Source organism: Adiantum capillus-veneris, chromosome 12, assembly GCF_014529385.1.
Source record: "Adiantum capillus-veneris isolate H3 chromosome 12, ASM1452938v2, whole genome shotgun sequence".
Classification (NCBI taxonomy): Eukaryota; Viridiplantae; Streptophyta; class Polypodiopsida; order Polypodiales; family Pteridaceae; genus Adiantum; species Adiantum capillus-veneris.
The window spans coordinates 122,196,371-122,218,643 of NC_140942.1; the positions used below are offsets into that span (position 1 = coordinate 122,196,371).

A 22,273-nucleotide genomic window follows, 5' to 3' on the forward strand; every position below is an offset into this window, starting at 1 on the left:
ATTCTTCTTCGGAACTGTGAACAACCTGTTTGAGTATGGAGCACAAGAAGGCTCCAAGATTCCCATTTTGATTTTCTCATTCATTAGCTCTACTAACTTTGGCAAATGAGCCTTTGGAACCGGAATAGGCCGCAGATTCCAAGGCACATGAGGTATTGTGAAAATTACCATAGGATCTACAATAGAAGGATCAACACATCCTATCTCATGTGGCTCAAATGCAAAAGCCTTACCATGCTTTGAAAGAATTTCTTTGAAGCACTTTGTCTCCTCCTATGTTAGAAACTCCTTGCGACCAATTTGCAAGTCTTGGAAAGACTCCTTTGTGAAGGTATGCCCAATCTTTTTAGGATTCCTCAAACTTAGTTGTAAAGAAGCCTGCTCAATCTTTTCCCTGTTGTTGGGTGGTAAGGGTGAAGCTACTGGTTTCACCTTCTTTGCTACACTCTTGTATTTAGTTTCAACATGGACTTCTAGGCCAACTGTTTGTCTTTCTTTAAAGGCTTCTATTACTTGATACATTTCCATAGAGCAAACTTCCACAACTTCATTTTCAAGATGCAAATTAGACCCCATTATAGCATCAAGCTCACCCATAGTATCTACAAAAGAAACTTGTTCACACAAACCCAAAACATTTTCATGCCTATCTGTACATTATGCACATACTGCCTCTCACATCTCTTCAAATCTTCAAGTTTTGTAAAACATACTGATCCATTCCTTGTTACCAAGGAGCTCATCGAGAAAGTTTCACCTATTTTTGGATCAGGCGAGACCCTTTTTCTTTCTGTACCACTGCAATCCTGCTTTACAATGGTACTTGGCCAAAACCCATCATTTCTCTATGATCATGAAACTCTTTGCTCACCTTTGGTAGAGGATGTTCTCTGAGGTTGTCACGATTTCTTTCATGGTTCACACAAATTGTGAGAAATTGGACAGCTCGTTTACCATCTTTGCTATGTATCCTAGCATATGTTGAACCATCATCCATTACCTTTGTTTCCATTCGAACTCCCACAATGTAGGGCTGTCCAAGGATGAGATGATATGAAGATGTATCCTGTACAAAGAAGTTTTGGTCAATCTTTACATCTCCTATTGTTACCTTAACACTTGGACATGCTGCATACAATTCACCGGATGAATTGTTTGCCACTTTTACCATCCAGCCATGATCTGTGTCCATCGGCCATTTGCACTTGTTGTAGAGACTCTTTGACATTATGTTTATTTCTAAACCATGGTCAATCAAGGCAACAAATGGCTCTTCAAGATCACCTACCTTGACGAAAGTTTCTGTAGTAGCCCTTGCCCAATGACTTCGTGAATAGTAACTCCTAGGAATATCTTCAACTTCTTCATCATCATTTGAGAAATGCTCTTGCTTCACTCTCCCACTAGATTGGTAGCATCCTACCACAGCTCCATCATTCTCCTTATTTTGCAGTTGCATCCCTTGTGTCTTTGAGATTTCCCCTTCAACCTGTGGAGGACGAGAAACTTCAGCAAGGGTTTGCCTCTTCCTCTTGATGATGTCAATGATCTCCTCATGGAATTCACGCTTTGCAATGCCAAGAACTTCTCCCAGAGTAAACTCAATCTTGCTATTCAAGATCCTTTCCTCCAAGACTTTCTTTAAATTTGTAGCAACCTCAATATCAGATTGTAGTTTATAAGTTGGGCCTTTTGTCTTACCTTTCATTGGCTCTTTCTTCTTTCCTGTTGTACACTCCTCCATGAGTACATCAGGTGGAGATGCTCCTTGTGTTGAGGGTGTTTGAGAAGGCATTGAGTCGCTTCTTCCCCCACTTCTAGAAGCTCTTTTTGATGGTCCTTCATCAGCATTCTCACGTCTGCGCTTCTCTTCTACAATTGCCTCATTTTGTTGGCATTTTGTAATGTAGCCATGCACTGACAATGAGTCCACTGGATCATTCCATCCTGTTTCTAGACGTATGCAATCACCTGCTTCATGTAGAATCTCTTTTGTAAGCTTTCCCTTTTTAGCTAATTGCATGACATTTGGCCAAATTTGACCATGATGGTCACTCACCTCTTCATCACAAAAATGTTCAATTTTTACTCCATAAGTAGCTGCCTCAACTGAAGAGGTGGCATGCTTGGTTGCCATATCTTCAACTAAGGTTTGCATTCCCCCCTTCCCAAAGTTAGTTCTCAAGGGTAGACATGTCTCTCTTAAGTGAATTTTACCATCCTTAAAAAAGACAACATCTTTTGACAAAGCATCACTAAAATCATCATAATCCCTTCTTACATGGTTTGTACTATCACACCAAATACATCTATTAACAAACCCTTCTTTGGGCTGTTGTCTTTGCCTAGGAAGTGGCCCTGATGGTTGGCCTTTTTCTTCAAGCTTTGCAAACTTCACCTTCAAGTCACGCATTCCCTTCACAAGCTCATCTAGCATGGACTCATCAAACTTAGGAGCGATAAAAGTAGGCTTTACCATTTTGTCATAAGTTGAGGTGGAAGGACTTGTAGTGTTTACTACCATCTTGTCCCTTCTTCTTTGTCATTTGGCAAGCAGTGAGACAGCACCTTCAACCTCATTCCAGTCAGTCTTTAGTCCTTGGTCAGCATCTTTATCTTCAAGAAGAAGCTCCAAATTTTCTTGAAACTCTTTACCTGCAGCTTGTAAGAAAAGATCTGTCTTCTCTGCATCTAGTGTGGCCCTTTCTGTCCTTGTGAGTTGTGCATAGCGCCGCTCAAATTCCCTAAGTAGCTCTGTTATTGATAGTCCTTGCTTTGGCTTGACTACCCATTCTAAGAATGTCCTTTTGGTCACTCTCTCAGAGTCCTCCATGAAATATTCCTCCTTTAAAGCTACTTTGAGTTCTTCGCAATTTCTCCCATGCCCATCTTTAATTCCCCTAACATGTTCTCTAATTTCTGGAGCAACAACTAGCACAAAGCTTTGAATCATCTCACCTTCTGACACGCGATGCAACTCCATCTCCTTCACATACTCGCGTAAGTACTTGGTTACATCTTTGCCATTGAACTGATCCATTCTATTGACAACTACTTGTATGGCCTTCGTTGCTGAAATCTCTCTTCTTTCAATGGCATATTGTTGTTGCATGAACATTGCAAATGCTTGAAACATTTGCATTGTTGCTGGGTCAAAATGCATACCCTGTTGCTCAACATGATCACCCATGGTTATCCACAAAATCTCACCCTGTCAGTTTCGCGTCGGGTTCACCAAAAATATGTCGAGAAATTTGCGGTCTTGCTAGAAAAGCACCGTGCTTATGGCTGTGAGAGTTTGTGAGAGAACTCAACAAAAACTATATGAGGGAGTTAAACCATAGATGCCATGAAGACTAGGGTTTGGAAAGAAGTGCAATCAAAGAAGACTCACTCTTTCTCTCTTGCACTCACACACACAAAGAAAGAACACAAAAGAGAATGTCAAAACAATACGAAAATGAAAACATCAAGGCTATGGTCATATCGTATCATGAGTAATATGAAAGGGTTAATAGATGAGTTAATGGCATTCAACCTTGACTGACCAAATAGGCTACGAATTGTTCTTTGGAATGGTACTTTTGTGCTTACCATAATATATATATTTTGCTCTAGTGATTGGGATTAATTGTGTGTACAAATCCTCTTGGTTCATAGCAAGATAACTACGCTTACGTCAAAAGAAAAGTTATACTCTATGAGAGGTAGTATGATGAGATCCGGTGATAGAAGTATTTTATTAAGCCTTTCTGGGCCAAAGAGAAACACTATACGTTGTTGAAAGTGTATTTTTCGGCTAATCCATCCGTTAATTCTAATAGATCGTACAGAGTGAAAGCGATAGAAATGATCATCATGTGGGTTATTCATCTAGGATAGTATGTGAGAAATTTAGATATAAGAGAAGTGAAGAGATGAGAAGTTTCCCTCCCAAGCCCTATTCTTGCCCGTAGGCAATAAGGATATTGCGGGGAGAGATGTACATGTAGCAAAGAGAACCTAGAGAGGATGAATTACTAAGAATGAGAGAGATAGGTTTGGTTAAGGAGATGAGATTAGATACATATATATATGTTGGATTAGAGATGAAAATGAAAACAACAAGAAATCAAGAAAACATCAATGTAGAACACATCTTACTTGAAACCCTTCGGCACCATTATTGATGGGAGAGAGAAGAAGAGGGGAGAATTCAACGTTGATTGATATGCCAAGTACAACACCTTCTTTGATTAGAGTTGATCTTCCAAGGATAGCATATAAGAATGGCTAGTCTTCCTCTAGGAGAAAGTGTAGGCTTGGGCTTATGTTAATGGAGCTAAGTACAATTAGGCATTACTACTCACTCCCTCAAGAATTCCTCTCATCAATGGCTTGAATGCTTCATTTTTCTTCAAGGAAGAAGAGGTCCCTTTTTATAGGTGAAGGGAACCCCCAAGGGTTTACACAAGAAGAGAGGAGCCAGTGTGAATAGGAATTGGAAAAGTTGGAAATGAGTTGTCCCTGCATGATGTGGGCAGGCTGGGGTCCAGTATTTTGATCATATCTCCTCAACCGTGGCTCCAAATAAAAAAGTAAAAATATGGGCAAAAACTTCAGCTCATTAGCTACGATTTTCATTTTAAAATCATTTTCCAATTCGGATTGGAACCTTGTGTAAAAAATTTATCAAAATAGGGTCCATTTCTGGAAGCAAAAGTCTTCCCGTGGTCCCCTTAGCCTAGACTTTCATTTAATTCCAAAGGACACCTCATGCCATATGAAAGCATGACATTTCTCCTTGACAAAGTTTTGTAATTATTCTTGCAATAATGCATTAAAATAAGTGTATCTTTGAAATCATGACACCTAGTGTCCCACTAGGATTTGATTCCCCCCTAGTAGCTATTTAAAAAGAAATATAAGAAAAATATGAAGAATACATAGAATATATATATATTGGATTTTGTCCTAGATATAGGATCTAGCTATGGTGTGAGATGATAATGAGATAGTAGAAATAAAGAATCAATGCTTTTTGCTCCAAGTTAAAGAGGCGGAGCTATTGAGCTTTTCCCATAGTATTTTCTGATGGTAAAGTAAAGATAGGTTACCCTTGAGAAAATAATAGGATGAGATAGAAGGCTTATTATTATACTTAAATATGCATATGTACATTATAGGAAAGATAATTATGTATCTAAAAAGTTACAAGATAGATCTTGTAGCATGCGTTCCGACTATGTACGTGTTACAGCACGACAGCGTCTAGTTGATTTTTCTGTCCTGGAATTTGATGAGCAGTGAGGCACTAGGGGGAGAAAAACAACTGAGTAGAGGGAGATCGCATGAAGCAAGCTTGGGATCTAAAACTTTGACAGTTGGTGGGTAGCTTGAGAGAAATGGCTTTCTTTGACCAACAACCAAAATAAAACCTCCCTTGTTCTATTATGAAGTGGCTTTCTTCGACCAACGACCAAAATAAAACCTCCCTTGTTCAATTATGAAGTGGCTCCCACGTTTGTCTTTTGAAGAGCCTTAAAGAAGAAAAAAGTTCATTTGGGATTTTATGCCACATACCTTGAAACAAAAAAAAGGCACACATAGTGCACACACTCAAAAAGTCACACAAGCTAGAAGAGCAGAAAGCTTCTTGCACAAAATTCATACATCAATTGTCTAAAAATTTCTCAATCAATTGAATAGACATATTAACTACAAAAGGAGTACTAGAGACCTCATTCAAAAGATTTCTCAATAGAATACAATTGAGTGTGTATGTAGATGCAAAGATTGATGAGCATAGAATTTTATGCGGGCATTAAAGTCCAATCAAAGCAAGTTCAAAAAAAGAAGAAAGCACACAACTTAATTTCTCAATCTAATTATCCCTAAACATAGATTAGGGTAGTGGCCATGTAGACTTGCCCAAATCCAGAATGTAGTGTTTGTGGAAGATTCTCTTCAGCCCTTGCTGTCATGTACTAGAGATAGTAATGTAAACTCACAGGACATTTATGACACTTTGTTGCCTCTATTTTGTGGTGGAAATACGAATGTAAGTTCCAATGAGGCAAATGTACAGCCTATGGGGGTTTCTGAAAATGTTACAGATAAGCCTATTATTGATGCAGATGTACATGATGTACTTGATGAGGAAAGGGCTAAAAATGAGCAGGCTAGAGGTATGCCAAAATGGATGGTGCACACTTTGCGTGACAGTAATTTCGATGCACCTTTGTCTAGTCGTACTCGTTTAGGCTCTCGCCATGAATCTTATGCATCAGATTTTTATGATTTGGCTGTGTCTAGCTTACATGATTTTGAGGAGCCTCTGTCTTTTGATGAAGCACAGAATTCAGAAAATTGGATGGCTGCCACGCAATCAGAATATGATGCACTTATAGAAAATGACACGTGGACTTTATGTGATTTGCCTCCTGGCAAAAAGGCCATTGGTACGAAGTGGGTTTACAAGTTGAAGGGCCGGATGGTGAGATCCATCACCATAAGGCTCGACTTGTTGCAAAGCGTTATGCACAGCAAAAAATCATAAATTATGGAGAGACTATTGCTCCCACTTGTCGTATGACTACTGTGCGTTTTCTATGTGCATTGGCAGCTCATTTTGGTTGGGATGTACATCAATCAGACATTGTTACTGCTTTCTTGAATGTTGACATATTTGAGGGAGTTTATTTAACACAGTCTCGCGGTTTTCTCATAAAAGGACAAGAGGACAAAGTGTACAGATATAAGAAGGCTTTGTATGGGTTGAAGCAATCTCCTTGTGCTTGGTATGAGAAAGCTGACACTCATTTGGTCAAACGAGGCTTTCGTAAAACAGTCCAACAAAAAGGACATTGTATGTAAAGCGTGAGGGTGATGTACTTCTCATTGTGGTTCTTTATGTCGATGATTTGCTGATCACTGGACCAAATGAGAGACATATTGCTGAATTTAAGGCTGATTTGAATACTACTTTCAAGATGAAAGATTTGGGGCTGTTGCATCATTACTTGGGTATACAGTTTAAGCAGTGTGATGGTGGTATTGCCTTGTGTCAGAAAAGTTACATAGAGACATTTCTATGTAAGTTTAGACTTGAGGATTGCAAACCTATTGCCACTCTCATGGAAACAGGTTTAAAGTTGAGTCTACATGATGTTGGCGATCCTGCTGATGTCACTCTTTATCAAACTGTTGTTGGTTGCCTCATTTATGTATGCAACACGAGGCCGAATATTCAGTTTGCAGTCTCACAGGTTAGAAGATTTATGCATAGCCCAGGGTCTAAGCATTGGCAAGCTGTCAAGAGTATTTTCCACTACCTTAGTGGCACTTTACATCTTGGCTTGTTTTATCCCAATGGGGGATCATTGCCGCCACACTTCCATGCGTTTTCGGACTCAGGATTGGGCTGGTTGTTTTGACACAAGAGTGTCCACAAGTGGTTTTTGTTTCATGCTTGGCAGTTCATGTATATCATGGTTGAGCAAAAAGCAACCTACTATGGCCACTTCGAGTTGTGAGGCTTAGTACAGGGCAGTCTTCACAGCTACGGTTGAGTGTGTATGGCTCGGACGCCTTATGGCTGATTTGGGTGTTCGAAGGACACTGCCAACACTATCTACACTGACAGTCAGAGCGCATTGGCAGTTGCAAGGAACCCAGTTTTTCATGCTCGCACAAAGCACATTGAGGTGCATTACCATTATGTCAAGGAGAGGCTCTCAGTAGGAGAGATCAATTTGGCTTATGTGCCAACACAGGACAACCTTGCAGATCTTTTCACAAAGGCATTGTCTCGTGAGAAGCTTGACGCTTTCCGCAAAGCTTTGGGCTTACTCCCCTTTGTGGATTGATCATGTCCTCAAGGCATGGCACTTCCCTTTACTCATGTGCCAGCTCTCGTTCACCGCATCACTCCAGGGGGGATTTGTTACCATATTCATGTGGTAGTGATGTGTGTGAACACACTAGGACTGCCGAAGCATTTTTTCCCTCTTTAGGAGGTTTTTTCCCCCAAGCATTGTATATACGCCCATCACTCTAGGGCTATCTATCTTTCCATTGCACACTAAGTAACACACTCTCTATTGTGTGCCTTGAGCTTCGTTCGTCTTCTCCAAGCTGTGTGCGTTTCTCTGCAACCCTAATTCCAACATTTGGACTGGTATAGCTTAATTTACAAGATTGGTGCTAGTGATTTGTGTTTGGTCCTTGAATTGACAAGATTAACACCCTCATAGCATGCTATTACACATTAAGATACCATGGTTTGTTTCTTACCCTCTGACATAAATGTGGATTATAAATTTGTCCCGTTATGACTCCTCCTAGATTACCATGGTTTGTTTCACTCATGAATTTTGCTAAGCATGTGATTTTGATAAGCTATCTAATGTGATAGAGGGCCAGTTATGGGTTGGGTATGTGCCAAATTGACCGCTTTGGAAGTCATGCCATCTTGAATTTTTTGGGCCTTGACAGAGTTTGAGAAGGTAGCACACACCATGTGGAGTTGATAGCGAGTGATGGTTGGTCAATCGGATGTTCGATCAGCGAGATATGGCAAGATGAAATTGGACGCTGGTACAAATCAAGCGGGTACAAATGCTTTTTTCCAATTTTTTGATGCTTTATTTGAAGCCGTGATGAAGCCGACGTCCAGTGGGGATTGCATGGTTCGAGGCCGGCACAAGGAGCTTTCAGTAGGATGGCGGCTCAGGTGTGGGGTAGGTGAGCACCGAGTAATAGGGAATTGGAGTTGTGGGGCAAAACAAAGGTTTTTTTGAAAAAAATTGAAGAACTTTGGAAGCTTCGAGGGCAGGACGCCGTGGTGATTCCACGTGGCAAGATCGACTTCGCACATGGGGAACCAAGGGCTAGATGTGAAGCCTGTATAGGCTACAGCGTGACCAGTGTATTGGGCATCTCAAGCGCGCGCGAGCGAGAGAGAGAGAGAGAGAGAGAGAGAGAGTCTCTCTCCCAAGGTGGCTATGGCAACCTTTTGATGGCTCTACACAGGGTGGCATTGCCCGATTTTGGCGACGATTCTTGGCGGCCCAGATGGCGCATGGAGGCAACAGAATTTGTGAATGCATAGTGGTGACTTTGCAGGGCCGTAGGCAGCCTGTCCCGCGCCCTATGGGCCCCTTTTGAAGTGGAAGTTGAAGCCCCCACCCCACACCACCACCACTACCGACCTCGCTCGTGGTCATATGCAAAGAGGGAGGGAGTTCATGTGAGAGAAAGGCATGTGAGGGAGAGGAAGGAGAGTAAGTTCAACGCGAGTCCAAGGAGGCGTTCAGATGCCAATTAAGGCCATACAAAAAAGGCAAGTCCAAGAGGGGCAATTCCAAAGGGCAGTTTCTAAGGCAAGCCGGTCAAAGGCCCATCAAAGGGGGCTCCAAAGGTTAAAAGGGCGGTGAAGGCCAAGCGGACCAAGGTGGAGAGAGAGAGAGAGAGAGAGAGAGAGAGAGAGAAGAAGAAGTAAAAAATAAAAATGCAAGGGCACTAGCGATGTCGCTAGTGCACCTCCTCTTAAGAGAAAGATGAAGGCAAAGGCGGCCTCCCTCCTTAAAAATTGCCAAATTGAGATGCAAGGTGGACAACTCAGAGGTCAGATGCCCAAATTGAAAGAGGACCCCCTATATAAGCCAAAATTTGTATCATTTTTAATGCTTTTTATCAGTAGGCTTTTTGCACGAGAGGTCTTTTGGGAGCTTGCAGAGAGCCAAGAGAGTGAGTGTGTGAATTCTTGGGTTGGATTTTTGTACACAGGTGTGTGCCTACAAAGCCCCAAGCATGGTTTTTTTTGCCCAACGACCATGTGGGTGCACGTTTGATGTAAAGAAGTTGCACATGGTGTTTTGAGCAGTGGTTAAGCTTCCATGGTGTTTCTCTCGTGTCGTTCCCCCTCTGCCCCCTTCTCTACTTCTTCTGCTTGTGTGTGATGCCGATGCGGATATGTGTGCCCCTCGGGCCCATTTCTATGTGCAGAATGGAAGTGAGAGAGTGGTTTCTTGTGTGCAGCAATGGTGTGTGACTTGAAACGAGCTGAAAAATGCGAGTGGATAGCTGTGGTGAGCACGTTTGTGCATCGGTGTGTGTGCAGACGTGTGGTTGCCTGTTAGTGTGTGTTGAGAGTTTTGAAGGTGAACTCTAGTGGATTGGAGTGTTTTGTATGCCATGGGCTATAGAAAGGCAATCTTTTTGTGTATCAGATGTGTTCCCTCATTCCCCTCTCCATCTTCTGGTGCCCCCACTGAGGAGCACATTGACTGCTCCCCGATGTTGAGTTCATGATTCAAGATGTGACAAAGTGCTAGTTCCATTTTTCATGGTGTTGAAGATGCGAACGAATGGTTGGCGTATTTCAAAGAGTTCATGATGTCGTTGCGAATGTGGAGTGTTGAAGAAAAGGTCTAGACAGTGACATTGGTGCTGCGAAGTAAAGCAAAGGCATGGTTCGCAAAGGCATGGTTCGTTGGTCTAGAAGTTATGGATAAGCAAGATTGGGCTGGTTTCCAAAGGCAGTTTAAGATGGAGAGGGGAATGGAGGAACACACCCAGCACACAAACTAATTGCCCCTCTATAGCCCACGACATACACAACACCCCAATCCACTAAAGTTCAACTTCAAAACTCTCAACACACACTAACAGGCCACCACCTACACACACACCGACGCACAAACGCGCTCACCACAGCTATCCACCCACATTTCCCAACTTGTTTCAAGCCACACACCGTTGCCGCACACAAGAAACCACTCTCTCTTCTTCTTCTCCTTCTCTCAAGCATAATCACAAATCATTGAGAGGAGAGTTTACCTACAATGGCCAAGGGAACTTCATCTCCAAGGAGGATGTCCAACAGCAGTGCATCAGCTTCAGCACCTGGTGATGTACAATAGCGACACCAGAGAGAGAGAGAGAGAGAGAGAGAGAGAGAGAGAGAGAGAGAGAGGCACGGGGGGCCGGGCGGGGGGGGGGGGGTGGGGTGGGAGAGGGGTTTAAAATAGTATTTAGCCGGCGGACAGAGATAGCAAGCGTGGAGGGGGGTTGATGGCAAAGACTGGAACATTGAAGAGAGAGGGAGAGACACCATAGAGAGAGAGAGAGAGAGAGAGAGAGAGAGAGAGAGAGAGAGAGAGGAAAATTGAAATCCCTTGCATTCCACTCCTTGCTTCAAGAACGCTCCTTGTGGCACAAGGCAATGCAAGGAGCATTAGATATAGTATAGAAAACATTAGTATTCCATGGGAGCCATAGAATGAATTAAAAAAAGAGAAACGACAATTGAAGCTACCCGAATGATAAGAGTAGTTTGATGAATCATTCTTGACGATTAGAGCCTTCTTTGCTTCACCTGATCTCACAATTTTTAATGCCAGCTTTGAATTCGATTTGGTGGATCAATGAGGGATCAAAGCACAATATGGCGTCCTAGATTGGAGAGACTACTCTGATACACCAATGGATTTGAAAATGGACAAAGTTTAGAGCTTGACATGATGCTGAAGTGAGGCCAATCTAAAAATGTAAATAGGGAGGGAGCAACGGAAAAAGGGTGTCCTAAATGGTCAAGTCTCAAGAGGGGAGCCAATGTGGATAGGCTCCAAGAGTGGATATTTGAGAAGGGAAGGAAGGTGCAAAGGATGTGGGTGCAAATGGATCAATGTGCCCCAAGAAGGTGGGTAAGTTGCATCCACATGGTACTTGCATGGTGTGGTGTAGGTAGACTAAAGTGTAGTTTGGATAAAATAGAGTATGGTCTAGTGAAAATGAGGTTTGGTGATTGCACATGCAAAATAGGTAACACATGCACCACATAAGATATGCATGTCATGCAAGCATCGACACATAAGATGGTGCCTCCACTTGGTCTTGCAAAACAAATTACCACTGAATGAGATGTTCATCTTCATTAGAGTGGCATATATATGTCATCTAAGGGCATATATATGTCATCTAAGAGCATCGATGACCATGTCGGGTCCGTCAAAGTCTCTGGTCGCCTGTTCTACAACCAACCACCTGCTACAACAGGTCCTTCACCGGCAAAATGTGCGCCCCAATATTCCCTGCGTTGAGGTGTCCGGCTGAGGCAAGTTTGATAATAACGGCTGCTGACGGGTCAGTGTCCCAGAGACTTTGACGGCCGGGAATAGACCCTGGGTCAACCCATTCTGCAGCAGGCTCCCGGCTACTGCCGATCGCCCGACTTGCAGAATAGGCCTCCCAAGGCCCATTCCCTACCCCATAAAAACCTCCAAGGTGCATTGGAGAATGCAAAAGTTGTTTTCAAAATGAAATTGGATAATCCTGATGCTTACTATATTTTATCAAACTCTCAACTTTTTTAAGCTTTGCCTCATTGTTTTGGTCATAAAAATTATCCGCCTCTAATATTCAGGAAAAACTTGAATGATTCAAGTACCGAATTGTTTTTGTCAAAGCACACTTTTTCGAACTTTGCCTGGTTTTAATCACAAGGGGCGTCTGATTCCAGTTTTCAGGACAATATTAGAGTGCTTACTATTTTTTTTGTCCCAATGTACACCTTTATTGTCATAAGGAATGTTTGATACCAGTCTCGAAAAAATCTACCCTAGGGATTCCTCTGCTAAAGCCTTCAAAGTCAAAACTGACATGAAATAGTGTACAATTTTGGAGGCGACATTGGTTAATCCACCGATAGAGATAAATATAGTATACATCACTATATCCAATGCCCTTAGCAAGCCTCAGAGAGAGAGAGAGAGAGAGAGAGAGAGAGAGAGAGAGAGCGCTTGGGAAAAAAGGGAAGACAGGGAAGAGAGCTTGCCTTGAAGCAACACTTTGGCCTAGCTACAGCAGGCCACTATCACACTCTGCCATTATCAATGGCAGAAAAATCTTACAAGTAAAACATGGCATGGCCCATACAGCTGAGTGCTAAGCCACTGCTACATGGGTAAAATGGAATGTTAACGATCAGAAAACCGTCTGTATAGTGTCGCATTCTGTTTTCAAAACTACTATTCTACCAACAAATCAACCAATTTCACTGTCAATTATTTCTCACTTGCTGCAATTGCAACCCTTGCACGTTCTCCATGTCAAAAAACACTCCCTTCAGTATGGACTTGTCAATCCCGAGAGTCTTCATCAAATGCCATAAGGCAGACTTTGAAACAGAGCTCACTTGGTCATGTCAAATCTGCAAAGTTATTCAATGGCAGACACCCTTGTCTGCACCATCCACTTCACAGTCACCAGCTACAATTCACACGGGCATGGAGAGATGGGATCAAGGGCCCATATCCATGTAGGGCTCCAACATCAGTCGGGTGAATAGATTTTCATTGCATAACTGAGGCACTTTTCAATGAAAAGAGGATCTCCACTACCAAATATTACTTTCACCCTGCAATTCGTTTGCATACCAAAAACCAACAATGGTGCTCATTCAGTCCACCATAGATGCCATCAGCGCATGCCCGTTGAAAAGACAGGCGGCTTCACTTCCTACCCCATGATGATCACAACCCATCTACGTGACATATCGCATAGAAACAATTAACCCTGACCTTACGAGACATATGATGTAATATCTCTAATGTCTGTCATTATGAAGGCAGCAAAACAAACTCTTGCTGGACTACCAGCGACCAATCTGTAAGTTACAATCAAGTGCAATATGGTAAACTCTTGTTGCATATAGACGGTTCATCTCATCATCATGATCACCAGAGCTCTTTGACCAAACTGCCTCCTATTTACCTGTCATAGATAATGCAAGAGACTATTGAAGGCGGATTGGAAAATCTTCGAATTCATCCCCAGTCAAGTTGATCACAACTAGCTAAATGTAACTCCGATCATTCAATTAAGGCTGGCGTTGGTATTGCTAACCAAGGGTAATATTATTCTCATTAACACAGCCAGTTGCTGTATCCTCTGAGGCGCAGCAAAGTACTTCCACCTTGAGTCACATTGACAGGCGTGGGCCAAGAGATACATATAATATGAAGCTGAAGCTACAGTTTTCAATTTACCTCCATAGCATGTCGTGAGATCACAGATGCACATGCCATCCTCAATTCCATCTCGAAGTGGCACCATAATCTACAAAACCCTGTACAGCCTCATACCAAATATGCCCTCTGACATAAGACTTATCTTGAAATCCAGATCGCAAGGTGATATCTAAAATTCAATTTAAAGCGTCCATCAACCTGCTTCTGCAGTTTAAAACATCATATACTTGCTCGCAGGCAACAATCAAGCGCATAGACATATCACAACGGTTTGCTGACTTCAAAACACAACAGGACAAAGCTTTGCAACCGTAAACCACCATCCATGATATAATGAAATAATATAATATTATTTACCGTTGCAAGCCCCATCATCTCAGTGTATTGAATCAAAACTCTAACAGCATTACTCTTCTACATGTAATTACCTTCAAACAGTAACGGCCTTGCTTTGCCCTGATATATAAGTCAACAGTTCTAGATACAACTTTTGGTGGTAACACTTGACAAAAACTTAAAAGTCCACATTTCCACCAAACTTTTTAGGTTGTAGCATTACTACTGGCACCATATACTGGAAACATCAGCCACATGAGAGATATAAAGACTAATTTTAAGAGGATGACCAGAGCAATGACCAAGTCAGATATGCATAACTTCCTTGAGACCGCAAAGAGTAAACTGCTAATGCCTGGCAAGTACTCCCACAGGGCTTCAAGACCAGAGACTTCGACACAAACTACAAGAAATGCAACAAAGCACCGTCAATAAGGCCTCATAAACAGTATACTGCCACTAGTAAATGTTACAAAAGAACGTACCATGCATGAGCCTTTCCAGTCACCCCTCTGCCACACTGACCAATTCATATTCCACACCTGAAAGATCGTTCTCCTCTTTGACAACAAATTTGGCAGGTTCGGTAACCTCCACTCGTCCCCATTTATCAACAGCCAACCGCATGCAACCCTTGAACATGTCAATCTTTGCATTTCGAAGAATGACAGTCACATCTGGCTTCATCATGTCCACTGCAGAGAAGTACCCAAGGGGTTAGAGGATAAATAGACATCATATTATCAGAACTGCAGGGGAACCAAAATCTAAAAACATGCAGAGTGTCAGACTCAAGGCCTCATGATGTGTCCATTAGGTTTAAGTGAACAAAAAATTATCAAAAATTAACAATACACCTGGAGGGCACAAGATGAATGAAGGGTTACATTCTCTCACACACACGCGACTCGATAGATACACTCAAATGGGCATTGGCCTGTACCAAATACAGCTCGAAAATAAATTTAGCAAAGACCAAAACATACCCTGCTCATTTCTGGCTGTAAATATAATGGTTCCTGTTTCATCACCCACTACACATTCTGCAATTCGTACATTTCGTGTATTGCTAACAATAGGTCGAGCTCGCTGCACAACAGTCTTTGAGCTCACCACTTTAACGGTGAGCGTATGTCCTGCAGTACCAGGCTGCAGCTGGTCAACCTTCACAAATACTGGTTTCCTAAGCTTTACTGGAGCATTGCTAGACTTTCCCACTGGGTTTCGGGCAGCCATTCGAAATCCTGTCGCAATCAACGTGCTGAGACCCCGATCATCTCTCTCTCTCTCTCTCTCTCTCTCTCTCTCTCTCTCTCTCTCTCTCTCTCTCTCTCGCACGCACTTCCCTAACCGTTTCTGAATGGTTTACAACATAGGACAAGGCAAAAAAACGCAGAACTATTTCGTTGCGACATAGGCAGGCTGAAAAAGACCAAAACACAAGAAAACTAGGAATGCAAGATAGAAGAAACGCAGGCAAACCATAAAAGACCCTTGCAAAAATGTAGATACTTGGTGTAATCAGGAGCTGCAGGATGATAATCCATGGAGGCCATGTAAAGAGCCGCAAAGAAAGAATTCCAAGCGTTCGCATTGACATGCGGAATCAAAAATGGCCAGCAAGAAACAGTTTTGAAGAGGGTACCTGTTTCCGGGTTCACCCAGATAGCGCAGACTAGGGTTTCTGCGAGGACGAAGAAGGAGACGGATTGATAGTAGTTACAGGATAGGAATGCTCGCTCTTTCGGAAAGATTCACTGGTCCACTAATTCTCATTAGCCCCAAGTAAGTAACCGACCCACTTCACCTTATTATTACAAAGAACACGAACATTCAATACTCCTATGTCTTGAATAATGTACAGATTCTCACTCCTACATCACATGGTTTCCAAGATCTTCCTTCTGCACTTTGAACTCAATGTAACCATTTCAGTTCAAACATTGAGCTAAGTGTAACTATTTCAATACGAGGTCGGGATAATGACCTTGTTTGGTTCGATACTACCCTAAAACCAAAGTGCCATTGTCCAATAGAGTGTCACAGAGCCATCTTCCATTTTATTGCTTAATAGGTATTTAAGTAGGGTTATCGATGCTCTCATAGGGGATTTTAAATCATGCGCATGAATGCTAAAACAACAGAAGGCACATATTTTGTGGCCCTATAGGGTGCTACATGAAAGATGTAGATGGACCACACTACAAGTGCTTGAACCATGACATATCAAGGGACTTAATCTAAATGTGCAACGTAGGGGATAAAATCTAGAATATGTAGTACTCAAAAAAAGGTCTTCAAGAGACTCAATCATGTATTGGAGGTAGGTCACAATTTTCTCACAACATTGCATAGCATGATTAAGAGTGGAAGTACTAGCTGTCATCTTCTTAGATGACTCTACATCAAGGGTGAGGAATGGAGAAGAAAAATCAATGCTTTTTGGAAAGTGATAACCATTCATGTGACCACAACAATTAGGGGTGTTTAAGATATCTTTCCAGGGAAGATTGTGGCACATCTTATTACAAGTGAGCTGTTTTGTTAACAGATGACAAAATAATGACACTCAAGAAAAGGTAATTATTAAATAATATTTTTGAGTAGTTGTAATAAATTTGGGTTATTAGACCTATGTTTGTGGTGGGCTTCGCCTTTAAAAAAATCTTAGCCCATCATTGAAATCTCGAAATGAGAAACTACTCAACGAAGAGGTTTTCTATACCTCAATAGAAAAATTCTATGGACACATTTTCACTAGCAACCTTGGATATCTATTACAGGCAGAAGAGTGGAGTTCCTACAATATCCATGAAAGAACATACAAAATAGCAATTTCATTGCACACTGCGAGAGAGAAGACGAAAGAAGAGGGACACAAAGCACTAGGTACAAGTCCCCCCCCCCGCCCCCCGTGCAAGAGTCCCTTGTGCACATATTTATTTATAGATGTGATTCAATGCTCAAAAAATGATTACAATTAACCACTTCGACATAAAAATGACCCTTGTTCATAAAGAGCTTCCCATCAATAAATTATCCATAAACTAATAAAGGGCTCATAATTCAATCGTGCTTTGCCACCTGTCAGTTACAATAAATAATTGTTAATCAAATCCCAATACACACCCCTCTATTAAGAAGCAACTCTTCCGTTACTATGTTATTACTCTGCAAAACATACTTGTCAAAAATAGTGGTTAAAATCATGTGTGAGTAATAGTATCAAAATAAACTTAAATAAACTAATTTGCTTATGCCTTTGGTCATCCACATACTATATATTTTAGTGTCCCATAGCACGAGAATAAACAGTGTATGTTATATCTTGGCGTATCATGATATCATTGTTACAATCATTCTTCCATAACTAAGTTCTATTAATTCCAATTCCAAAACCATAAACACTATCAATATCATATCATCAGAAACCAATTCCAAATCCATAAACTACAAATCATTTCCCAGCATATACCCAAGTGAATAAAATCATGTTAGTAGAAGTGTGGCCAACCGTTGCAGCATGAGTTTGCAATCGTTATTGCCTAAACCGACGAATTGACACCAATTGGGCATGATACCTAAATTCGTGAATTTACACTTGTGTTGCTTGAACCGACAGATCTACACTTACAATGTTTTAAATTGTGAGTCTGTATTTATGGTCATGCTGCTTAAATTGATAAATCTGTACTAGTGCTACCTGATCGGTGAATCTGTACTATTAGTTGGTGTTGCCAAAATCAACAGATCCATAATTTTTCATTGCCTAACTAGAAAAATATGTGTACATGTGACGGATGGATTAGGTAAGGCATAAAGAATAATATACTTACCATTTTTTGGTACAAAAGTTGAGTAGGTTTGAGTAATGAAATACTTATGAGAGTGTTCTTGATTATTTCAAAACACCTTAACTTATGTGTTTAGCTTTATAACTTAATGACAAAGTACCTCAATAGTAATTCCCTTCAACATGTTACTAGATGGTGTGCATTAGAGCTCATGATTTGATTTGATGTAAGGTAGAAAATGAATGTTGTATTAGGTGCACGTACCTAGAGGATCTCCTCTAGGTAAAATTGTACAACGATATACTTCCTTGTCTCAAATTGCATCAGCCCATCACTTATTTTACCCATAATAATATCATTGTGAATTATTTTACCCATAATAGTGTCTTTTGTAGTGCCACATACCTTCAAGATGTAACCATAGGTGATTGCAACTAGAGAGATGCCCTTGGTTCGCATCTGCTAAAAATAGTCCAATGCTTCTTGGCCCTATCCAAAAATAGGCCAAAGCTTCTGGGTCCTATCCGAAAATCAATGCACTCGAAGAGATGACTTTGCAGATAGGTAGCTCCTCAAGCACTTTTTATGCTTTTTGAAGTAGACCACAATTGGCATACATGTCGAACAAGGTAGTGCCATGCATCATGTTTCATCTAGAGAGACGTCCTCACTTTGCATCCGTTGAAAACATGCCTGAGGTTTAAATCAGTGCACTCCAAGAGATGAAGTCTTGCACACGCAGCTCCTCAAGCATTTTTGGCATCCATGTCGACCAAGGCATTGTCAAGCAGGATGTTTTTCCTCAACATCCCTTGATTAACATTATCATGATAAATTCTTTTGCATATATCAACGTCTTGCATAGAGTCACGTGCCTTCATGTGACGAAAGCTTAGGTGGTTTCATATGGAGAGGTTTCCGTGCCTTGCATTCGCTGAAAATAGCTCGTCTTGCCCTTATTTTGGATATCTTGCAATTACTGCATTCAAAGAGTCAACATTCCGGATAGGAAGCTCCTCAAGCACTTTTTATGCTTTCTAAAGTGCACCTCACTTGGCATACATGTTGATCAAGGCAGTGCAAAGCACTACATTTTTTCCAACAGCCCCTGACTAATAATATTATTGTGGACTCTTTTGCCGTTATCAGCATCTTGGATAGTGCCACATGCGTGCAAGATGCAAGCATAGGTGTTTGCAACTAGGGAGATTACCTCATTTTTCATCTTCTAAAAACAACCCAAAGTCATGGCCCTGCCCCTTTTGGGAAAAAATCCGTGAATTCTAAGTGATGACATCACAGAGAGGCAGCTCCTTAAGAACTTTTTGCACTTTTTGAAGTAGACCACATTTGGAATACATGTCAACCAAGGTAATGCGAAGCACCACGTTTTCATATGGAGAGATGCCTTCACCTCGCATCTGCTGAAAGAAGTCTAAAGCTTTGTGGTCTAGCTCCTATTGGGTAGAGCCAAAAATATGTGCATTCCAAGAGAAGACATCCCACACAGGCTGCTCCTCAACCATCTGTGGCATACATGTTGAACAAGGCATTGCCAAGCATGATGTTTTTTCTCAACAACCCTTAATTAACAATATCATTGTGAATTCATATGGAGAGATGTCCTCACTTTGTATCCGTTGAAAATAGCCCAAAGCTTCCTTGCTTCCTTGCCTTGCACATGTCTCGCATATCTTACAATCAATGCATTCTAGGAGTTGACATTCTCGGACAGGGAGCTCCTCAAGCACTTTTTGTGCTTTCTAAACTGCACCACATTTGGCATACATGTCGACCAAGGTAGTGCCAAGCACTACGTTTTTGTGCGCGTCTGTCGCACGTGTCAATGCAAGGGACTTCCCGATACACTGTGTGCGAGCCACAAATGGCTCCAAGCACACAACTAGACTAATCTAGCAAACTCAAGAGAGCAAGGGTGTGTCACTCACTGCCCTACGCTCGTCTTCCTAGAGGATTCCTCGCCGCGAAGAAGAAGGAGCCGTCGCTGCGCCGCAATCAACCGCTTCACCGCCGTCGTGCCGTCGTGCCGTCGTTGCAATGCTCTCTCTCTCTCTCTCTCTCTCTCTCTCTCTCTCTCGCATACACACACACACACAAGGAGATGAAGAAGAAGAAGATGGAGATGGAGCAAGAGCATTCTTCAATTGCACAAATGAAAGAATGAGTGAATTTAAGGTTTAGTTGACTTTTATATAAGCTCGCCCCATTCACACTTGGGCGCCCATGCTTAGCCAACTAATCCCTTGAATGTTCCAGTTAGAGTGCGCCTCTCATCGGCGATCACTCTTACCCTTTTCCTATTCGACCAACAAGCCCAGTACCTGACTCTACCAAATAAATAATACGGCGTCCATCGTAGGTGTTAGGAATGTACGTGAGGGTTAACATGCCCCCCTTCCTGATGTAGATTCCGTCCTCAGAAGCTATTGAGTTGAAGCTCGTTCGTCGAGGTGGAAGAGCATTTGAGATGAATGTCCTTAGCCTTCTTCAGTCATTGCAAAATCAAATAACATTGGCACAGTAATTGCATTCTCATATACAATTAAAAAGCATATGCAGTTTTAGGCAGACAAATGATTGGTAGTAGAATTTTAAACCATTTGTCAACAATAAACATTAAATTGTAAAATAATCACACGCATAAACAGTTATGAAGGTCAAAAACTAAACAAGTCTGGGGTCGCTAATTTAACGATTGAAAGACACTAGAGATCAACTATTAATACCATGGGCAAGCTTCTCAATTTTCTCCGGTCAATTAAGTTGTTTAATCGCGAGAGACAAGTATTTCGTGTCCGAGGGCTGACTAGAGGCTATACCTAGAAGACCTTGTAGTTAAGCTACGATAGAAGGAATTGCTCATGAAATCCTCTCCTGACTAATTTCCTTTTCTTTGACTCCCCAATGTCTTTTCACAGTGATTCAATTTTGATGTGCGTGCTTATTTTGTATGCCTTGGGTTTTTGGCTTTTCAAGGAAAAGCACCCACACTAGGAACCTCCAGGGCTCTAGTACCATAGGGGATACATGTGAGTGAAGTACCAAATCAAGCTGAGATTTCTCTCTCAGCTTAAGATTTTACATTGTGGCACTTTGATTATATTTTTTTTGTACGTTTTCAGCATTTTAATTTTGTAACCTTTGGGGGTCATATAACACTGTTACCCTTCCTAGGCTCATCACACTAGTAAACTCCCTTTATAATACTTAAGCTAAAGGTCAATAGGGACTAAGCCCACTAGAAAGCCCTAGTACATTGCACACAATGCTGCCTAAATCGGATTAAGAACCTAAGTAACCATTGATTATTAGGAAGACATTCCCCATGGTATTAAGAGAAGATCTCTAACGCCTAGCTTAGTCAAACTAGCTTAGTCGGATTGCTTGATTGTTGAACCTAGACAAGTGCTTATGACAAAAAATTACATTGAATTTAATGTTTGGTACTAAGCAAATGCATTGAATATTATGCTACCAATCACAATTAAAGCAGACAAACATGGATGCAAAAAAGATAAGGGGAAATGCTAATGGACAAGAAACACCTGTTTGTGTTGATGATCGCGCTTGATTTGAAGAGTGAACTAGAGAAAGATTCCATGAAGGTCCAAATCCTAACCATAGCAACACGTTCCTGTACACACTATGAAACACAAGAATACCTCTAGGAGGCACATCAATGGAAAAAAAGAACTTTGCTAATCACTAAACTCTAAAATAGAAACACTCCTGTCGTACTAATCCTACCTACCCTCCATCACACGAGTAATGAGGATCAAAGGTGTTTGATGACATAGGTTTCTGTTTCAGTGTACCGGATGTGAATGTGTAGGTCTGGTCAATGTTATGACTTTTCTTGTGCATAATCGTTTGCTAATTGCTCTTGCTCTTTACTATTTTTCTTGTTTTTGTGAGTATAAGGCTTTATATATACATTCCCTAGGATTGGTGATTGAGAGGTCAGGGAGGAAGGTTAAGAGGGAAGCAAGTGAATGATGGATGTCAGCAAACACTCCCCCCTTCCTTGGGTAGATCATACCTTTTGGAATGATGTCGTCACCTTTTGAAACCAATTGTTCCAAGTTGTTATGGGTGAAGGCTTTAACCAAT

At 41.5% G+C, this 22,273-nt stretch overlaps 1 protein-coding gene across 1 annotated transcript; it reads right to left on the reverse strand.

Annotated features, from left to right (window-relative positions):
• Nucleotides 1–14,343: 14,343 nt before the first annotated feature.
• LOC147446444 (uncharacterized protein At4g28440-like) lies at nt 14,344–16,529 on the reverse strand. The gene is made up of 4 exons (XM_086525660.1): nt 15,994–16,529; nt 15,335–15,592; nt 14,834–15,043; nt 14,344–14,751 (listed from the first exon to the last, which is right to left on the reverse strand). Exons 2-3 carry the CDS (start codon nt 15,582–15,584, stop codon nt 14,853–14,855), a joined length of 441 nt encoding a protein of 146 aa, XP_086381786.1. The 5' UTR covers nt 15,585–15,592; nt 15,994–16,529; the 3' UTR covers nt 14,344–14,751; nt 14,834–14,852.
• Between the last annotated feature and the right edge of the window lie 5,744 nt (nt 16,530–22,273).

Bases quoted from the DNA above. Each gene is read 5' to 3' on its own strand.
- LOC147446444 (XM_086525660.1), bottom strand. From the start codon at position 15,584: ATGGCTGCCCGAAACCCAGTGGGAAAGTCTAGCAATGCTCCAGTAAAG. The intron at 15,044-15,334 runs GTATGTTTTGGT...ACTTCTCTGCAG, and splicing joins TACAGCCAGAAATGAGCAGG to TGGACATGATGAAGCCAGAT.